At 41.4% G+C, this 17393-nt stretch overlaps 1 protein-coding gene across 2 annotated transcripts in view; it reads right to left on the reverse strand.

The window, feature by feature from the left end:
• Nucleotides 1-9583, reverse strand: part of LOC146577568 (NLR family CARD domain-containing protein 3-like) — a 94984-nt gene extending 85401 nt beyond the window's left edge. Inside the window, exons 1-3 of one of the 2 annotated variants that reach the window (XM_085268267.1) lie at nt 9081-9583; nt 7497-7610; nt 5297-5398 (exon numbers count right to left, since the gene is read on the reverse strand). In XM_085268267.1, coding sequence (XP_085124393.1) covers nt 5297-5398; nt 7497-7610; nt 9081-9190 — 326 coding nt within the window. In that variant the 5' untranslated portion in view covers nt 9191-9583. The remainder of the gene's footprint in view (nt 1-5296; nt 5399-7496; nt 7611-9080) is intronic. The other variant, XM_085268268.1, reaches the window with a different exon arrangement.
• Nucleotides 9584-17393: the final 7810 nt, after the last annotated feature.

The raw sequence follows: 17393 nt of genomic DNA on the forward strand, positions 1-17393 counted from the left end.
AAACTTCTTCACATTTGTCTTCAGACACATCCTGAACATTTAGGAACTAAAGAAAGTTTCAAACATCAAAGACCTGAAATATAGAAAAACAACAACAGCCGCAGTCAGTGAACTCACCTCAGAGTCTCCAGTCGACAGTTTGGACTCTCCAGTCCAGCACACAGAAGCTTCACACCTGAATCCTGCAGGTTGAGGTTGTAACTCATGTCCAGCTCTGTCAGATGGGAGGGGTTGGACTTCAGAGCTGAGGCCACAACTTCACAGTGAGACTCTGAGAGTCCACACAGAGTCAGTCTGTGATGATAGAAAATATAAAATGTGTTATTATAAAAGCAGAAAATCTGCATTATAAACACAGACTGAATGTATATGAAGACAAAACAGAGTGAGGTCATAATCTGATGAATCTGCTCTTCACATCTGTGCTTCAGCTCCTCTTACTGTGTTTGACATGACACAACGATTGAGTCTCTCTCAGACCTGCAGACTTTTAATGAGAATCTTTGTTTGGCTTTAATCTGCAGATGAAGGAGGAAGATGGTGTCACATTTAGGCTTCCATAATGTCCACAGTCTGTCACTGAGATCTGATCCAGAGTCAGAGTGAAGACACACATTTGGACTGTTTCCTGTTTTGACTCCAGAACATTTTGAATGAGTTCAGCTCAGTGAAGAGTTCCAGCTGGAAAGATGATCTCTGTTTGCTACCTGCTGTCAGGTACGACTGTTCACGTCCACACGCAGGAAAAACCTGCTGACTGTTACCAAACGGAGCAGAAATCTCATCACTGGACAATAATGATGAATGAACTCAGAGCTGCTGATATCAGATCTGATTTCAGGGGAACTAAACACAGAAATGATTGGCTCATTTTAGCTTTCTGAGCCATTATCTGCCGGTGTGTCGCTAGTTGGCAGAAAATGATTTGTATTCCTGTTCAGGGCTTCAGTGTTTATGAGTCCAGATCCAGGTGACAGCAAGTCACAATGATGTTACCTGTCTGTGTCCAGCAGCAGCCTGTATTCACTTTGAATATTGTTATAACCTGACATGGATCAGTTTGTCTTTGATTGGTTTGTAAATGTCACTGTTTCCATTGGACCTGAGTGACGTACAAAGACAGAGAGGGAGAGAAAGGAGAGAGAGGATGGAGACAGCAAAGAGAGAGCAAACACAAACAGGTGAGAGTGGACAGGTGACCAAGGTCAGCAACCAATCAGAGAGCTTCTGTTTGACCCACAGTCACTGATGATGACTGCACATAACCAAGCAGTGTGTTAATCTGATATCAAATATGGATCCTGCTCTTATAATAATGATCATCAGATGATATTATTGTGTTATTTTGTAGCTGAATACGATGTTTGTGTGATTATCAGTGAAAGAAGCAGTGAGGAGGATGGAGAGAGAGAGAGGACAGAGGGTGAAGTTAGAAACACTAAAAGGATTTTTCATGGATTTCATGGATGATTTGAGTGATTTCCAGCAGGACACTTAAACATGTCAGTGGACGTCCTAAAGAACATATTCACTGATATGAAACGTGTCATTGAACAGGATTAATATCAGTGGAAACATGGTGGAAACAGCTGTGACTGCATGGATGTGACACACTTCAAATCTGTTCTCCACTCTTGGATTTGGGATCCATGGAGCTGCTGCTGAGTCTGTACAATAAAGGAATGGTGTGGAAGGTTGCAGCGTACGGACACAAACACTTTGTGGTTACAATCTGATTTTATTTTCAACATTAAACTACTAACCTACACTGATCAATGATGTTAATGATCACATCTGGACTCACCCAGCCTTTCTGCAGTTCCTCACAGCTGGAATCAGTCTCTGTCGTCCCCGCACTGATGTGTTGTACTTCTGCAGGTCCAACTCATCCAGAACCTCCTCTGACATCTGCAGCATGAAGGCCAGAGCTGAGCACTGGCTGTCAGAGAGTTCCTTCTCTGATCTGTTCTCTGACTTCAGGAACTCTTGGATCTCCTGAAATAATGAGAGGTCGTTCATCTCCATCAGACAGTGGAAGATGTTGATGCTTCTGTCAGGAGAGATTTCATCACTGTTCATCTTCTTCAGGTTGTTGATGACTCTCTGGATGGTTCCTGGACTGATCTCTGTCTGACCCAGCAGACCTACTAAGAGTCTCTGGTTGGACTCCAGACAGAGGCCATGAAGGAAGCGAACAAACAGGTCCAGGTGGCCATTTTTACTCTGGAGGGATTTCTCCATGACTCTCCTCAGAAATACATCAAGTGATTGGAGATCTTTGTCATCAAAAAGATTGAAAATCATCTTGGTGAAAGATTCTGATTTTAGAAACATCTTCAGCACCTCTGTCTTCCTGTTGGTGTGACAGTGGAACATGTAGACTGCAGCCAGAAACTCCTGAATGCTCAGATGAACAAAGCAGTAGACTGGTTTCTGGAAGATCACACACTCTCTTTTGAAGATCTCTGTACAAACTCCTGAGTACACCGAGGCCTCTGTCACATCCAGACCACACTGCTCCAGGTCTTCTTGGTAGAACATGATGTTTCCTTTCTCCAGATGTTCAAACGCCAGCCTCCCCAGCTTCAGAAGAACTTCCCTGTCAGCCTCCGTCAGCTCCTGTGGACTCGTCTCACGTCCCTCATGGTACTTGTTCTTCTTCCTCTTTGTCTGAACCAGCAGGAAGTGTGAGTACATGTCAGTCAGGGTCTTGGGCAGCTCTCCTCTCTGCTCTGTAGTCAACATGTGCTCCAGAACTGTAGCAGTGATCCAGCAGAAGACTGGGATACTACACATGATGTGGAGGCTCCTGGATGTCTTCATGTGGGAGATGATTCTGCTGGACAGCTCTTCATCACTGAATCTCCTCCTGAAGTACTCCTCCTTCTGGGCGTCAGTGAAGCCTCGTACTTCTGTTAGCCTGTCAACACATGTAGGAGGGATCTGATTGGCCGCTGCGGGTCGGGAAGTTATCCAGACGAGAGCCGAGGGAAGCAGATTCCCCTGGATGAGGTTTGTCAGCAGCTGGCTGACTGATGACTTCTGTGTGACATCAGACAGCAGCTTCCTGTTGGTGAAATCCAATGAAAGTCTGCTTTCATCCAGGCCGTCAAAGATGAACAAAAGCTGAGAGACAGCCAGCTTCTCTGCTGTGACCTTCTGTAATGTTGGATGGAAAACATGGAGCAGCTCCAGAAGACTGTACTGCTCATCTCTGATCAGGTTCAGCTCCCTGAATGAAAGCAGAACCACCACACTGACATGTTGGTTCTCCAAGCCCTCTGCCCAGTCCAGAGTGAACTTCTGCACTGAGAAGGTTTTTCCAACACCAGCCACGCCGTTGGTCAGAACCACTCTGATGGGTCTCTGTTGGTCAGGTAAGGCTTTAAAGATGTCCTGGCACCTGATTGGAGCGTCATGGAGGGCGTCCATCTTGGAAGCTGTCTCCAGCTGCCTCACCTCATGTTGGGTATGAACCTCTTCACTCTGTCCCTCTGTGATGTAGAGCTCAGTGTAGATCCTGTTGAGGAGTGTTCTACTTCCTGTTTCATCACTTCCTTCAGTCACACGTTCACATCTCCTCCTCAGACTGATCTTATGTTCATCTAAAACCTCCTGCAGACCAACATCTGCTGAAAGAAAGAAAAACAATGAGACTAAAGAGAAAGAAAACTCTTCAATGTCTGAACAACACAAGAAGTCCAGTTTTCAGAAATGAGTCCATCAGCAGACAGATGTTCAGTCTTACTTTGTACACAGCTGCTCTGACTGGCTGTCTGCAGTCCAGCTCTGCTTCTGGATCTTTCTCCACACTGTGCAGAAGCTCTGATGGTGACACAGAAAAGTCACAGTGGAGATACTTCTGTGCACCTTTGATTAGACTCATTATAAAAAGGAAAACAAAGTTTGAACACAGTCATGTTTCCGTGTTCACTGACTTACATTTATTCCATGGACACTCACTCTAACCTGAAGCACAGCTACAACCCAACATTGTTGAGGCCTCATCTCCTCCTTTCCTGACTGTAGAGGTTAAATATGCAACAACCAACAAATAAAAGAATTTGGTTCATTTCAAAGAAATTCACACGGTGACCAAGTAAAGTAACCGTAGTAAAGGAGACAACATCCCGTTGATGGTGGGATTATTTGAAAGATTTGCTTTAGTCACGTCACCAAATGCAGTTGAACCACCCGTGGATCCATGTTTGACCATTCTACCACTCTGAGCTCTGCTTTTGAATCATTTTATTATTATCATCATTCATTTATTCATTCTTTGGAGGGGGGCTATTTCCTAATGCCGCCCTAATAAGCTGATGTTCAAGGGGAAATATAACAGAAACTCTTTCAGTGTTATTCATTAATAAATTAACAGATAAACTGTGAAGAAGAAAAAACTGAGATTTAAAGGAGAGAGTGAGAAACTTGATCATCCATCCTCATAATACATGTTTATCAGTATCTGCTGTGACCATACTGCAGTAATAACTACAAGTCTACATTTCTGTGACTGTTGATCAATCACAGCAGGAATCTGAGCTCATCTCTGCACACAGAGCAGCTTCAGCTCTGGGATAAACTGCTCGCTTCACGTCCTTCTCAGCTCACAGACACTCATCCTGATATTTTCCTTTAACATTTGATGGTATAATTCATCTGAGTTTACACTTTATCTGCATAAATACAGAAAAACAGACCCAAACACCAGAAACCATCAGTTTCACCATGTAGAATATATTGTTGTTTCCTTGCTTTTAATTCAGAGAAAAACTCTGATTTGGATTTTCTCTGTTCTCTTTGCCACAGCCCATCCCAGCAGCAGCTGAAGCAGCTGACTGTCACAACACTGAATAACACTTTAGGAGGAATTTCAGAGGTCAGTAAAGCTCCAGTTTCAACATCAGTTAATTAATCATAGTTAATCATAAATGTGAACCTGGCTGGCACACATGTTAATGTTAGCCATTTAAATATTAGCAGTTAGCTGAGGCCACAAGAAGAAGAGGCCCTAGAAGAACAATGGATGATAAGATTAGATTTTCAAGACTAGGCAGAGACGTGTTTTCCTTACCTAACCTAACCTACAGTTATGTTTCCTTATTTCTGCTGTTTGCATGTTCACAGCTGAAATAAAGCTGCCTCTTTGACTTCATCCTGTTGTGTTTGGGTCCAATCCTGCCTGCCACACAGCGCTACAGGACAAAGTCTAAGATTTTTATCTTTTTAATGAATCTTTGGTCATATTTATCCAGGAAAACACAAACATGTAAAGGAGTCATCACAGTTCTCTGACCTCGTTGGTTCAGGTTCAGCACTGAAGTCTGGAGGGTAATCTTTGGACCAGTCACTCCTCACCGACGGACAGCTGGATCCTGCAGACTGTGACCTCTGACCTCTGCAGACACAAACATGTTTTATTCAATGATCAATTCTCTGATAAAGTGATTGAAGCAGCTGTGGTCACACAGACTGCAGATAATGCAGCTGTTTCCTGTCAGTAACAGTCCTCTTAGATTAGAGTTCAGCTTTTTACAGGAAAACAAATGTCCCTGAATGCAACAGTGAGACACAGTCTGCCTGTGTGGCTGTGATAGCTGCCGTTAGGAGCGCTCATGTGTTTGCAGTTAGACGAGGAGATGTTACCATCATGGACACGTTAACAAATCCTGCAGCATCACGTGGCACAAACACTTTGTGTTCCTGTCATCTGCAAGCAACAGGAAGTTCATTAATAAAGGCGGGATGGAGACGCGACTGTGATGGTTCTCCTTCATCCAGCTGTTACACACATCTGGGCTCACAGGACGAGCCTTTGTCTAATACAGCAGCTGCTCTCTGAACACTTTTCTGAAGAGGAGCTGCACAAACCTTTGTTTGCTTTCTAGAGCAGCGTATCAAAGTCAAACTACCCACTGCTAGCAGCTGTTTCTATCATAGTTTAGGATCCAGATGTGTGAGGTCTAGATTTACACCTCTGATTAAAATACATAGTTAAAAACAGCCAATTGAGTCCAAATGTGTCTTAAACCAGATAAACTGACAGTTACAGCTGAGCCTGTGTGTCCTTGGAGACACTGCTCTGCTACAGAGATGCATTTTAGAAACCAGGAAACATCAAAATCATTTAAATCAGAGAGTTCTTGTTACTAACAGCTCACCTCTCTGCAGCAGAGACTTTAAAATCAATGATAAAATCTTACGCCTAAATTAACTTTACTGTTAACGAGTTTTCATGTTTCTGTAATCCACCAGTGTGCTCATGCTTTTTTAAGTGAAAACATATTTTTAATGATCAAATATAATTATGTTTGTTATTTGTGGATTTTAAATGTCCTTGACAGAGACAGATGATGATCATTATCCTGCACTGTGGTCTCAGGTTTGGTCGAGCTAGCACAAAGAATGGCTATGTTGAACTTCCTCCTGGGATCTACACTAAGAAGTGAGTCCAACATTAGCAGGGTCTCTTTCCTTTATCTGATTCACTTTAGCATTCACAGTCACGTGAAGCTTGTTATTAACTCGATAAGTCAACCCAGGGTTTCAGCTGAGCGCTCACATGAAACACATGGTGTTGACAGCATCTGATCAATCATATTCATGGAGACGTGTATCAGCAACAGAGCAGCTGAGTTTGCAGAAGGAAGTCAAACTAAACCACAGGAACAATATGAGGAGATTACACACATAATAAAATACTAGCAGTAACACAGCTGCTGCAGACAAATCAGTCGTGTGATCGTGTGTGAGAGGAGAAGGACTGTAAAGGAGTTTGGTGTTAAAAGCTCTGTATGAATGTGGGAGACTTTGAAGGGTTTAAAAAGGCCAATATAAAATAAAAGGCAGCAAAACTGCTGAGTGTGAAAGTCACCAGACTTATCAGACCTCTGTGATTAAGACCTGTAAGAACACCTGTTTGTACTTGTTGGCATTATATCAAACACACACGTATATTAAGCCTTTGTTTGAACTCTGGTTGAATTTGTTACTTTCAGACTGTGAAACATCACAGAGGCTGCAGCTGCAGATCTTTTATTCACCTGGAAATTTACTTTAAATGTTAGATGGAAAATGTATTGCTCAGTTTAACCAAAGTAAGAACAATAATCCATAAACCTTCATAAAGACAAACATCTCCCAGAACATTGAGCTGCTGAAGTGTCACTGAAGGGAAAAACTATTTGTCCTCCTCCATCCAGCAACACCTGAAACACCTGAGTGGAAGCTCCTCCCTACACTGTGTTTGAAGCAAAGCACAAAGGAGACACCTGCTGGAGCAGCTGGAGTCCTACAGACACTCAGCCTCTTCACTACACAAACACCTCCTACAACATCCACTCTTTCCACTCTGACTGCTGTGTTTGTGGAAACACTCCAACACACACCGCTTCACACACCAACATAGAAATGTGTGAAAAAGAGCTGAGCTGATATTAAACATGAGGATTTATTCAAAAATACAGAGTCAGGAACAACATCTAGACACACATTACCTCTCAGCAGCAGAAGAACAGCCTTTAAAGTTTATACCGATATCCTTTGACTCGTTGCTCTTTAAGGAAACACAGCTGGGTTCAGGTCCAGGAGATTCTGGCCTCTTATTGATCCTAAAAGAAAAACAATTGTCGCGTATTATTGAGGATGAGAACAAAACAACGAAGGTCCAGAAGAATTAGGTCAAACGATGATTTTAATGAACACATGCGTAGGGAGATGAACACCGTTACACAATCAGCGTCAATCTCCGCCCAAAAGCACACAAGCAGTTGCTTTTATAACATCAGGATATTATTACGCCCCCTCTTGCGTCAGAACAGATACTTGCATGAGTTAAAAACACAAATGTTCTGTTGACAACTTTTGACACAGTTTGAAAAGAACATCGTCTCCACGCCAGGTGCTTCCTGTAGCTCGTCTTGCTTTCACTTATCCCTGGAACATCAGACGCACGTCCTGCAGCAAACTATCACTTATGCAGGCACAAAATGCAGTTACAAGCAAAATATGTCTGAACTCTAACCTAGAATATAAGTCTACCTACGGTGTGTGTGTGTGTGTGTGTGTGTGTGTGTGTGTGTGTGTGTGTGTGTGTGTGTGTGGATGTCTCGACCTCAGTTGCACTCTGTCTCACCTCTCGCCTACTAAAGCTCACACCCAGACTCTCATATGTGTAACAATTTAACTGAAACTATATGTGTAATATATTGAATAAATGCTTTAATCAAATGCCACTACTCAAAGCTCAATAAAAAGGATATAAACGAATAAAAGATAATAATGAATACTTGTATCATGTGTGTTTTGTAAGCGTGTAGGCAATCCTTCCATACCTCTAAGTCACTTTGCACAATAGATCGGCATCGCGACATCGCGCCAGACGAAGCTTCTGACCATCAATTATCAGACTGAGCTTAAACTCTTTAAAAGCACAAACTGCAAGATGTGTATAAAAATAGTTATAACTGCACCTGGAATAAAGGTTAATATGGGATTATGATAACACCTGTAAAACAAGTTTTAACGTAATACCAACAGCATCAATAAATGCTTTGATGAAATGATGATTAATGCAATGGTAATGATAATGGTTATGACAGTAACAGTAACATATCTCCCTGATCTCCACACAATAAATGTAACAGCTTCATGAGACAGGAAGGAAAAAAAGGAAATGTTAAATTAAAGACATGATGAACAATCTGAAACTCATAAAAATAATGTACTTACTCTTTGTCACATAACAGTCTTTTGTTAAAGTTTACAATAATACCCTTTGACATGTTGCTCTTTAAAACACACTTTTACTCCCTGACCTTTGACCCAGTGTGACATGTTGACTCACTACCTCAGACAGCTTAAAATAGTCTTTTTGTTTTTTGGTGCTGCCTAAAAGAACCGCAAAATATCTGTCCTATATACAGTTATGTTCATATATTTTTGTGCTACATCAGGAAACTCAAAAACATAGTTTGTAATATTTTAATCCTTATTTTTAAAACTGTTTTTGTCATTTTTCTTCTCCCATTGCATCAAAAATCATTATTTACACTGAATAAATGAGTCAGCAGCTCTCTTACATTGTTGCTGCAGGTTCATTACTGAAGTCTGGAGGTTGTTCTTTGGACCAGTCACTCCTCACAGACACACAGCTGGATGCTGCAGATCCTGCTCCATCCTCTTCCTCCATCTTCTTGATGTCAGGGTGGAGTTAGTCTGAGAGGCAAACACACACACTCAGAGGTGCTGTTGTACTGGAAGCATCACACTGACGGGTTTCTAAAGTTCTCATTGATCATTTCATGGAGTTTCTGTGGTAAACACTGTCCTGTGACGTATGTGTTATGGTGAGGGTCATGAGGGCTAACCAGCCCCACTCCTTACTCCTCATATTTCAGCCTGAAGCACAATAACAGCCTAAACCTAACCAGGGCCCTATTTCAGGAAGCCGGTTTAGAAAACTCAGAGTGAAAAACGATACTCAGGGTTGAGTAACCCCGAACTGTCCAACTCGGAATATTCGGTTTCAGAAAGGCTGATAACAATTAGTTCAATCAACGCGGAGTTGCTTTAACCCCAAGTTAAGCGCGCACATGAGGATACATAAAGCCCTGATTAGTGGAGCACAGATTAAGCGAGTCACCATGGAGACGGAGGGAAAGAAGGCGCGGTCAATGTATTTTACAGCGCTTGAGGCCGAAATTCTGATGGCAGCATATGCCAATAACATGCAAATTTTGCAGAAAAAAAGTAACACAGCCTCAGCTGCCAAAGGAAGGGAGCATGCATGGCAAAACATAGCCGACAGAGTCAATGCGTGAGTGTTAATTTAAACATTGATCTAGGGATTTCCACCCATTTAACACGTTATTTTATTATATTTCATTTTTTATTTTATACATTTTATTTTGTGATGTGATGTGAGCGCAGGTGCAACCCAACAGGCCCCAAACGTTCCTGGCAGCAAGTAAAAATGAAATATAAAATATAGTCCAAACAGGTAAGGTGTAATTGTATTATGAGCCATAGTGCTTGGTCTGTTTGTCCCATGTAAATCAATTGCAGTTAGAGGCTACATTAATTTACTTTCTGTAAGCACTTATTGAAATCATCTGAGCACATTACAAGTACATATTTGCTTACTCTGTATGCTCAAATGTGGCCCGTTATGGCCACTAGAAAAAAAGCGGAGGCCCGAAAAACAGGTGGGGGTCCTCCACCACCACCGCTCACAGAGGCTGAGCAGTTGGCTTCCACATTTGTGATAATGTTGGCAGCATCACATATGATCTTCACAGTGCAGAGAACACAAATTAGCATCCATTACTATAATGAAATAATTTGTTAGTTTGAAATGCTACAGGGAACTATGTACCTGTACATTAATGCTGTGGAAAGACTTCCTGTTCACATAGTCTCCTTCATTTACTGAAGGAGCAATGATTGGAATGTGAGTGCCATCTATACAGCCAATCACGCCTGGGAACCCTGAAAATAAATGTAAAATTTAAGTAGTAGTTCAAGTATCACCACATCATGAATTAAATTTTGTTCATCCTGCTACCTGCAATTTTGTGGCATCCCTCTTTGATAAATCTTGTGGGTCTATGACCGGGGAACACCACAAACGAGTACAGGAGACGTTTCAGTGCAACTGTAACATTCCTGACTGCCCGACAGACGGTAGCCTTGGAAACGTGCTCAGCGTCACCAATATTATACAGAAAGCTCCCGTTTGCAAAAAACCGAAGTGCAATACAAATAATATGTACAGAACTGAGAGAATGTCCGCGATGTGTCACATGCGTAATATATGGCCTGAGGATGTTATTCAAATGAATTATAGACCCACCTGTTCTCTGATTGGATTGTTACATTTGTGATTGACATGACACTGGCCAATCAGATGAAAGGCAGAAAAATAGGGACGTACTTGTAACTTGAAACTTGAGTGCAGAGTTTCACACGTATTGCTTGGCTAAGTCCACACACAAATTATTTTTACACCTACAAATCCTGATTTACAAGTACAAAATATTTATGAGCACAATTTGAGCCCATACAGCCACAGACTGACGGAGGCAGGAGAAGCTGCCTACAGACATCAGTCAGTGGATCCACAGTAACATCGAGTTCAGCTGCTGATCATCAACTGTTTCTGTCTCGTTCCCAGACTCTGATCTCACATAAAACGAAGCAGATTTATGCTGAAACTAAGCTGCACACAGCTGATGTCAGCCAGGAAAACAGTACAGACTGCTAACGTTACCTTAACTTCGAGACGATCAACTGCGCCACAACATTCACGAAAGCGAAAGTAAAAGCGACGGAAGGAAACGCCCAGAGAGGCGTTTGAGGGACGGTCAGAGTCAGGAACCTCAGAAACGCATCAGGCTGGAGTTTAATTCTGTTTTCATCTTTAGAAACATCTGGAAATAGTTATAAAAACGCTGCGTAATAAAGAAAAATAGTGTAGATTAGTTTGAGTTGTGTTTAGCTGAGCTGTGTCTTTAATCTGAAGTTCATTTTGTGGAGGAGCAGCAAGACTTTCAGTGTTACTCTCAGAGAAAGCCTCCCAAATGTCTGTTGTCTTAATAGTGGAATTATCTGGAAAATGAACCAGTTCTTATGAGCTGCTTTTCTGTATGAGCAGTCAAAGCATTTTATACAGCGTGCTTCATTCACACAAGCACTTCTTTTTCTAACAATGACACTATGATGGATGCATCGGAGAGGAAGTCGGGGTTCCACATCTTGCCCAAGGATACCGTGGCGTGCAGACTGGAGCAGCCAGGGATCAAACCTCCAACCTTCCAGTTAGTAATTCTACCTGCTGAGCTACAGTCTGTACTTCCTGAACAACACACCCTCCTTTTGTTTCTTTATTTCCAGTAGCAACCAGGACCATAATGAACCCTGACTCCAACAGACACTCAGGATCCACCTGCCCAGTAAGTCACCCGCTAACTGCAACTATCAGAGCCCTGACCTTCTGCAGAGACGAGTCACACTGAACACAGCAAGTGTCCCTGCTCTCAGATACAAAACCCGCCTTTAAAAGTTCAGAGTAATGAAATCAGCAGTTCTGATTCTAGAATCTGTAGTCTCACACACATGTGCAGAGCACTTTTGTTGTTTTGGTTCACATCGGTTGATATTCTGCTGCAAACAACTAATGAGGACATTTTCTAAAAGCTTTGAGTGTCCATCAGGATCCTGTAGAAACAGCTTCTGGCTGCAGCTGCTGTGGAGCTCCACAGTAACCGGAAACACGTAACTTCAGTTAAATCGACTTTGACAGCGAAAACTAAATTGCGTTTTTGTTACTATTGATGCTGCTGATAAATAAAAATGGTTTTAAGTTTTTTTTAACACTCTGGGTTTGTTCAAAAAAATTCACCATCCCCTAAATTGTTCGTGGCCAAAAGTGACACTTGCTGTTTCGCTGATTAAATTTTTTTTTTTACAGTACATCGTGTTGTGCGTTCTGATTGCTGTAGACCATTGTCAATCAATCTAGTCCAGTGTCTCCTGTACAGGAGCGGTCCCTAATAGGCCCACGGACCGGTCCGTGAGTCTTTTGGTACCGTTCCGCGAGAGTTGATCCTCCGGTGTGAAATGTATGGTTGTAGTTTCTGTGTCTTATTTTGAAAGAACTATTTACGCGTTACCATAGCGACCAGAGAGCATTAAAAAGCAGAGAGGAGGATGTCACTGTCATTGTTGTTGGCGCACAGCTCAAGTCACGTTTATTATTATATTTACAAAACACCACAGTTTCTTTTTTTTATTCTTTTGTTGTATTTATCCGCGACACCTTAAAGGTCGTTCCCTGAAAATATTGTCTGACATTAAAGTGGTCTGTGGTGCAAAAAGGTTGGGGACTCCTGCTGTACAGTACAGAATGCGTTTAGCTTGTCGAATTTACATAAATCTTCGATCGCTAGCAGTGTAACTCTGAAGTGCTGCACTGTGTGTTTGTAAGTTTTCTCCCAAACAAACACAACAATGCCGACGAAACGTTTTGCACCCTCAAATGCACCTTTAGGTTTCATTCCATGATACTGGACTTATGTTTCTACGAAGGTTTGAACTCTAAGAGTGTTTAACATGATAGTGATTTATTGATTCTAACCCTAAATCTATCCAGTAATGTCTGCACATATTTTCAGTACTAATTTTAAAGTGTTTTAATCCTTCTGTCACTCAGGGAACCCAATAAGGATTCAAATACTTCAAAAGTCAACCAATGACATTGATGTGTAAGACTATTTAATAATTATTTATTGTTTATATTTCATTTATTCATTCATTCTTTGCACTGTGATTTAACCCATCTTTGTGTAAAGCAGGGGTGTCAAACTCCAGGCCTTGAGAGCCAGCGTCCTGAAGCTTTTAAATGTATCTCTGCTGCAACACACCTGAATAAAATTATTAGGTCATTAGCATGACTCTACCCTACTCAAGTAAATTTAAATAAATGTAAGTACATACCACCAGGTAGCTCCACTCGTACCCAGTGTAACGGGAAGTGAGAGGGTTAGGTTTTGGCGCTTTGAATGTTCAGTTGTGTGATGCAGCGATTAACGTTTGAGTCAAATATTGGGCTCCCTCGTGTCTTCCCTACATTCCTCCACAATGTCCGTTTTTGCAAAAATGTACTTCTAGAAGTACTTTTATTGCACGATGTTCATTCACTCATGAGCTGCTGCAACATGAATCAAATGGCTGAACTGCCACCTTGGCGTGCAGTCAAGTTCTACAGTCTGCTAATGATCTAATAATAAGTATTAATATTCCTCACTCACCTTACTAAATGTTTGTGAACACAGCCAGAAACATTTGCATCACAAACACAGACTAGTGTTTATTAGCAGAAGCTTTTGGGTGGTTGCTCTCAAACCTGTGTACAAGTTGAAGCATTAATGGTCCCTTCACTGATTTCCAGGTATCCAATGTCAGGGCTAACAGATGGATTCAGACGCAGGCAGCGTTCTGGCAAGCAAAGGGTTGACAATTTATTAACACAGAAGGGAAACCACAGTGATGTGTATATACAGTGCATGGGGCAGGGCTTCAGGGCTCCAGGGGAAGGAATCCACACTCGCTCTCCACTCGGCCCAAACTCCGCCACTCCTCTTCTTACGCACACTCGCTTCTCCACAGCCACTCTCGCTCCAATTTCCACTTATGTTGACACACACAGGGATCACAGGTCAGGGTCCGCCACCAGTTCCGGGGAGATCTAAACACAAAGAGTCCAATTAGATCAATACGCCACACAACACTGAGAGAGTTTGTCTTAGGAGAGCTGAGAGCACGAACATGGGAGGTTCAACGTTCCAGTGCCGAATACTCCGTGCCGCAGCGTTAAATAGGCAAGGGGGACGCCGCCTGATCAGCAACAGGTGTAGAAATCACCGCAGATACGTGGGCCAAGGGTGAGAGCCCACAATGAGCTCCACCCAGGGAAGCAGGAGAGAAAACAAAACAAACCTGTGGCCAACATGAGCGAGCCGGAGAGGCACAGGGACCATGACAGCCAATACCAAGTGCACAAGTTCACCCCAGATGGTTCCTCTTCTCTGTAACTTGGAGGATGTGGAGTAGGCTGTATTTTAATCAAAGACATATCAATCAATCAATCAATCAATCAATCAATAACCATGTCTAAAAACAACACAGGTTGACCAAAGTGCTGTACACAGTAAAAGAAAAAGTAAAAAGTAGAAACAAATACACACAATGAACAAAACAAAAAATAATCCCAAATTTCATTTTTTTTTCTGAAGGGGTCAAACACTTTTATGCAAGAATGACAGCGAGGTGAAAAACCTTCACCCGCAAGAAAACTCGAGCTGTGACTCATAGTACGAACACACACCTCACAGTAACACACTTTAATTGTTTAATGTGAACTTTTTGCCAAGCTAGCTAATCCTGACCAACACACCAGACACAGAAGATAAAGGAACGATGTTTTACTGTTAGAGACAGAAAGGTTAAAACATTTTGGCAGAGGGCTAAAAGGGGCTAAAATTACCCAAAAAGAAATTCCATTTGACCAAAAACACTTAATTTTTAAAAAATTAAGTATATAGTTATGAATAATGAACAAATAATGAACAAACTGGGGTTTATAAATCGTGTAACACATCCTTATGGTAAGAAATTTTACCTTAATGCGTTACATGTGTTAGAAGTCAATGTATCTTTAACAATATACTCCTTATTTTATATCTCCTGATCCTTCACAGAGCTGCATGAACCTGTTGTTGATGTCAGAGAGTCAAACTCTGCTGAAGAGTGGGTTGTTTCCTGTTCAGCCACTGGTCGACCTGCTCCCACTGTAACACTCTCACAACAAGACCTCAGCTTCTCACAGTACAACACTGTCAGTGTGTCCAACACCAACGCTACATTCACTGTCACCACTACAGCTGTGCTCTCAGGTTCACGTAAACACAGCACACAGGTGGGATGTGCAGCACGAGTGCTCTCTGCTCCTCACAGAGAGGTGATGGAGACGATTCCTGAGGTCCAGCAGACGTCAGATTATCAGTGATGGTGAGAAACTGAGATGCAATAACAATGCATTGTGCTAGTATGCATTTTCTCTTTGATCAATAATTGATGTATTCATTTTGATCAGTGTCACATTTTTCCTGCTTTTTCAAGTTTCCTCCTGGATCATTGTATTAGCTGCAGTATTGGTGATGATGGTGTTTGTCAGTGTTGCTGCTCTGCAGTAGGCTACTCTTTAAAGAAAAAGACCAGATAACTTTCATTTTTCATTTCTTGTCATTTTTTTCTACACCAAAATCTATCCAATAATATCTGCATAACATTTTCTACTTGTGATTTAGTTATTAATTCTTTGCTTCATGATTCAATCGGTCTTTGTCTAGTATTAAATTTTATGTTTCCCATTTAATCCCACTGGCTTTAAAGTGTTTCACCAGATTTTTACGAAGTATTTCCAGTCTTTTGTTGTCTCTGTCCCAAATGTTCTGAAATGTGTTGCATGTATTAAAAGAAGTTGGACCAAAAAATTTACTATGTACTTACAAACTTACATTTATGAAAGCTGAACAAACATTGATATACTTGACTTTTGTAACAGTGAAAAGGCGATCTGTTTTTATTGATAAATATATATGTTTGCATTACTGTTATTTAGATTGCCATGTTAGAACGTAGCAAACAACATTGTTTGTTCCTCTATGGTTTCTTTATTTTTACAAATCTAAATGTTTTTGGTCAAAAGATTAATAATTTCATATTGAGGTCAGATGGTCAGCAGTTTTGATGTTTTTGCAGAGATTTTATTTTTTTGCAAAATAGCACAAGTAAACATTAAAAGTAGTTCCTAAATCAAGGCATTTATTATTAAGGCGGCCATTATTATGGCCCTGTGTGGAAAAAGTGATTGCCCCCTAAACCTAATAACTGGTTGGGCCACCCTGAGTAGAAACATCTGCAATAAAGCGTTTGGGATAACTGGCAATGAGTCCTTTACGAGGTGCTGGAAGAATTTCTGCCCACTCATCTTTGCAAAATTGTTGTAATTCAGCCACACTGGAGGGGTTTTGAGTATGAACCACCTTTCCAAGGTCACAGCACCTCAATCAGATTCACGTATGAACTTTGGCTAAGCCATTCCAAAGTCTTTATTTTGTTTTACTTAAGCTGCTTAGAGGTGGACTTGTTGGTGTGCTTTGGATCAAGTGCACTTCAGCTTGTGGTCGTGAACAGATGGCCAGACATTCTCCTTCAGGATCCCAGAAACTGGATTCTGTTCATCTTGACGTTGCATCTCCAGACTGAGAGATCTCAATTACTTTGTTTCTTATTTGCTTCTGAATTTCCTTGGATTGCGCCATGATGTGTAGTTTTTGAGGATCTTTTGGTCTACTCTACTTTGTCAGACAGGTCCTGTTTAAGTGATTGATTCAGCACAGGTTTGGCAGTAATCGGGCCTGGCTATGACTATGGAAAAATTGTATATTTTCTATTGATAAATGCAAATATTTTATGTCTGTTATGTGCATTGCCGTGTGGAGAATATAAGGAAAACAATTGTGTGGTTTACATTGTTTCTTCCTCTTAGATTTCTTGATTTTTTTTTAAAAATTGCAATAACTTTATGTTAATTTCAGTGCACTTTCACATTTCTTTAAATTCAAACTACAGTCCTGTGAATAACTAGAAACACTTCTAGCAGCACAAATGTGAGCTAATTGTTTTCTGCTTGACTTTATCAGTCTCTCATATTGTTGTGGAGGAATGTTGGCCCACTCTTCATTACAACGTTGCTTCAGTTCTTTGAGCTTTGTGGGCATTTATTTAAGCACAGCTCTCTGAATGTCCCAGGTTGAGGTCTGGACTTTGCT

This window comes from Mchenga conophoros, linkage group LG3 (genome assembly GCF_057382185.1).
Source record: "Mchenga conophoros isolate Kocher_MC1m ecotype Shallow Benthic linkage group LG3, M_conophoros_male_GT1.1, whole genome shotgun sequence".
NCBI lineage: Eukaryota > Metazoa > Chordata > Actinopteri > Cichliformes > Cichlidae > Mchenga > Mchenga conophoros.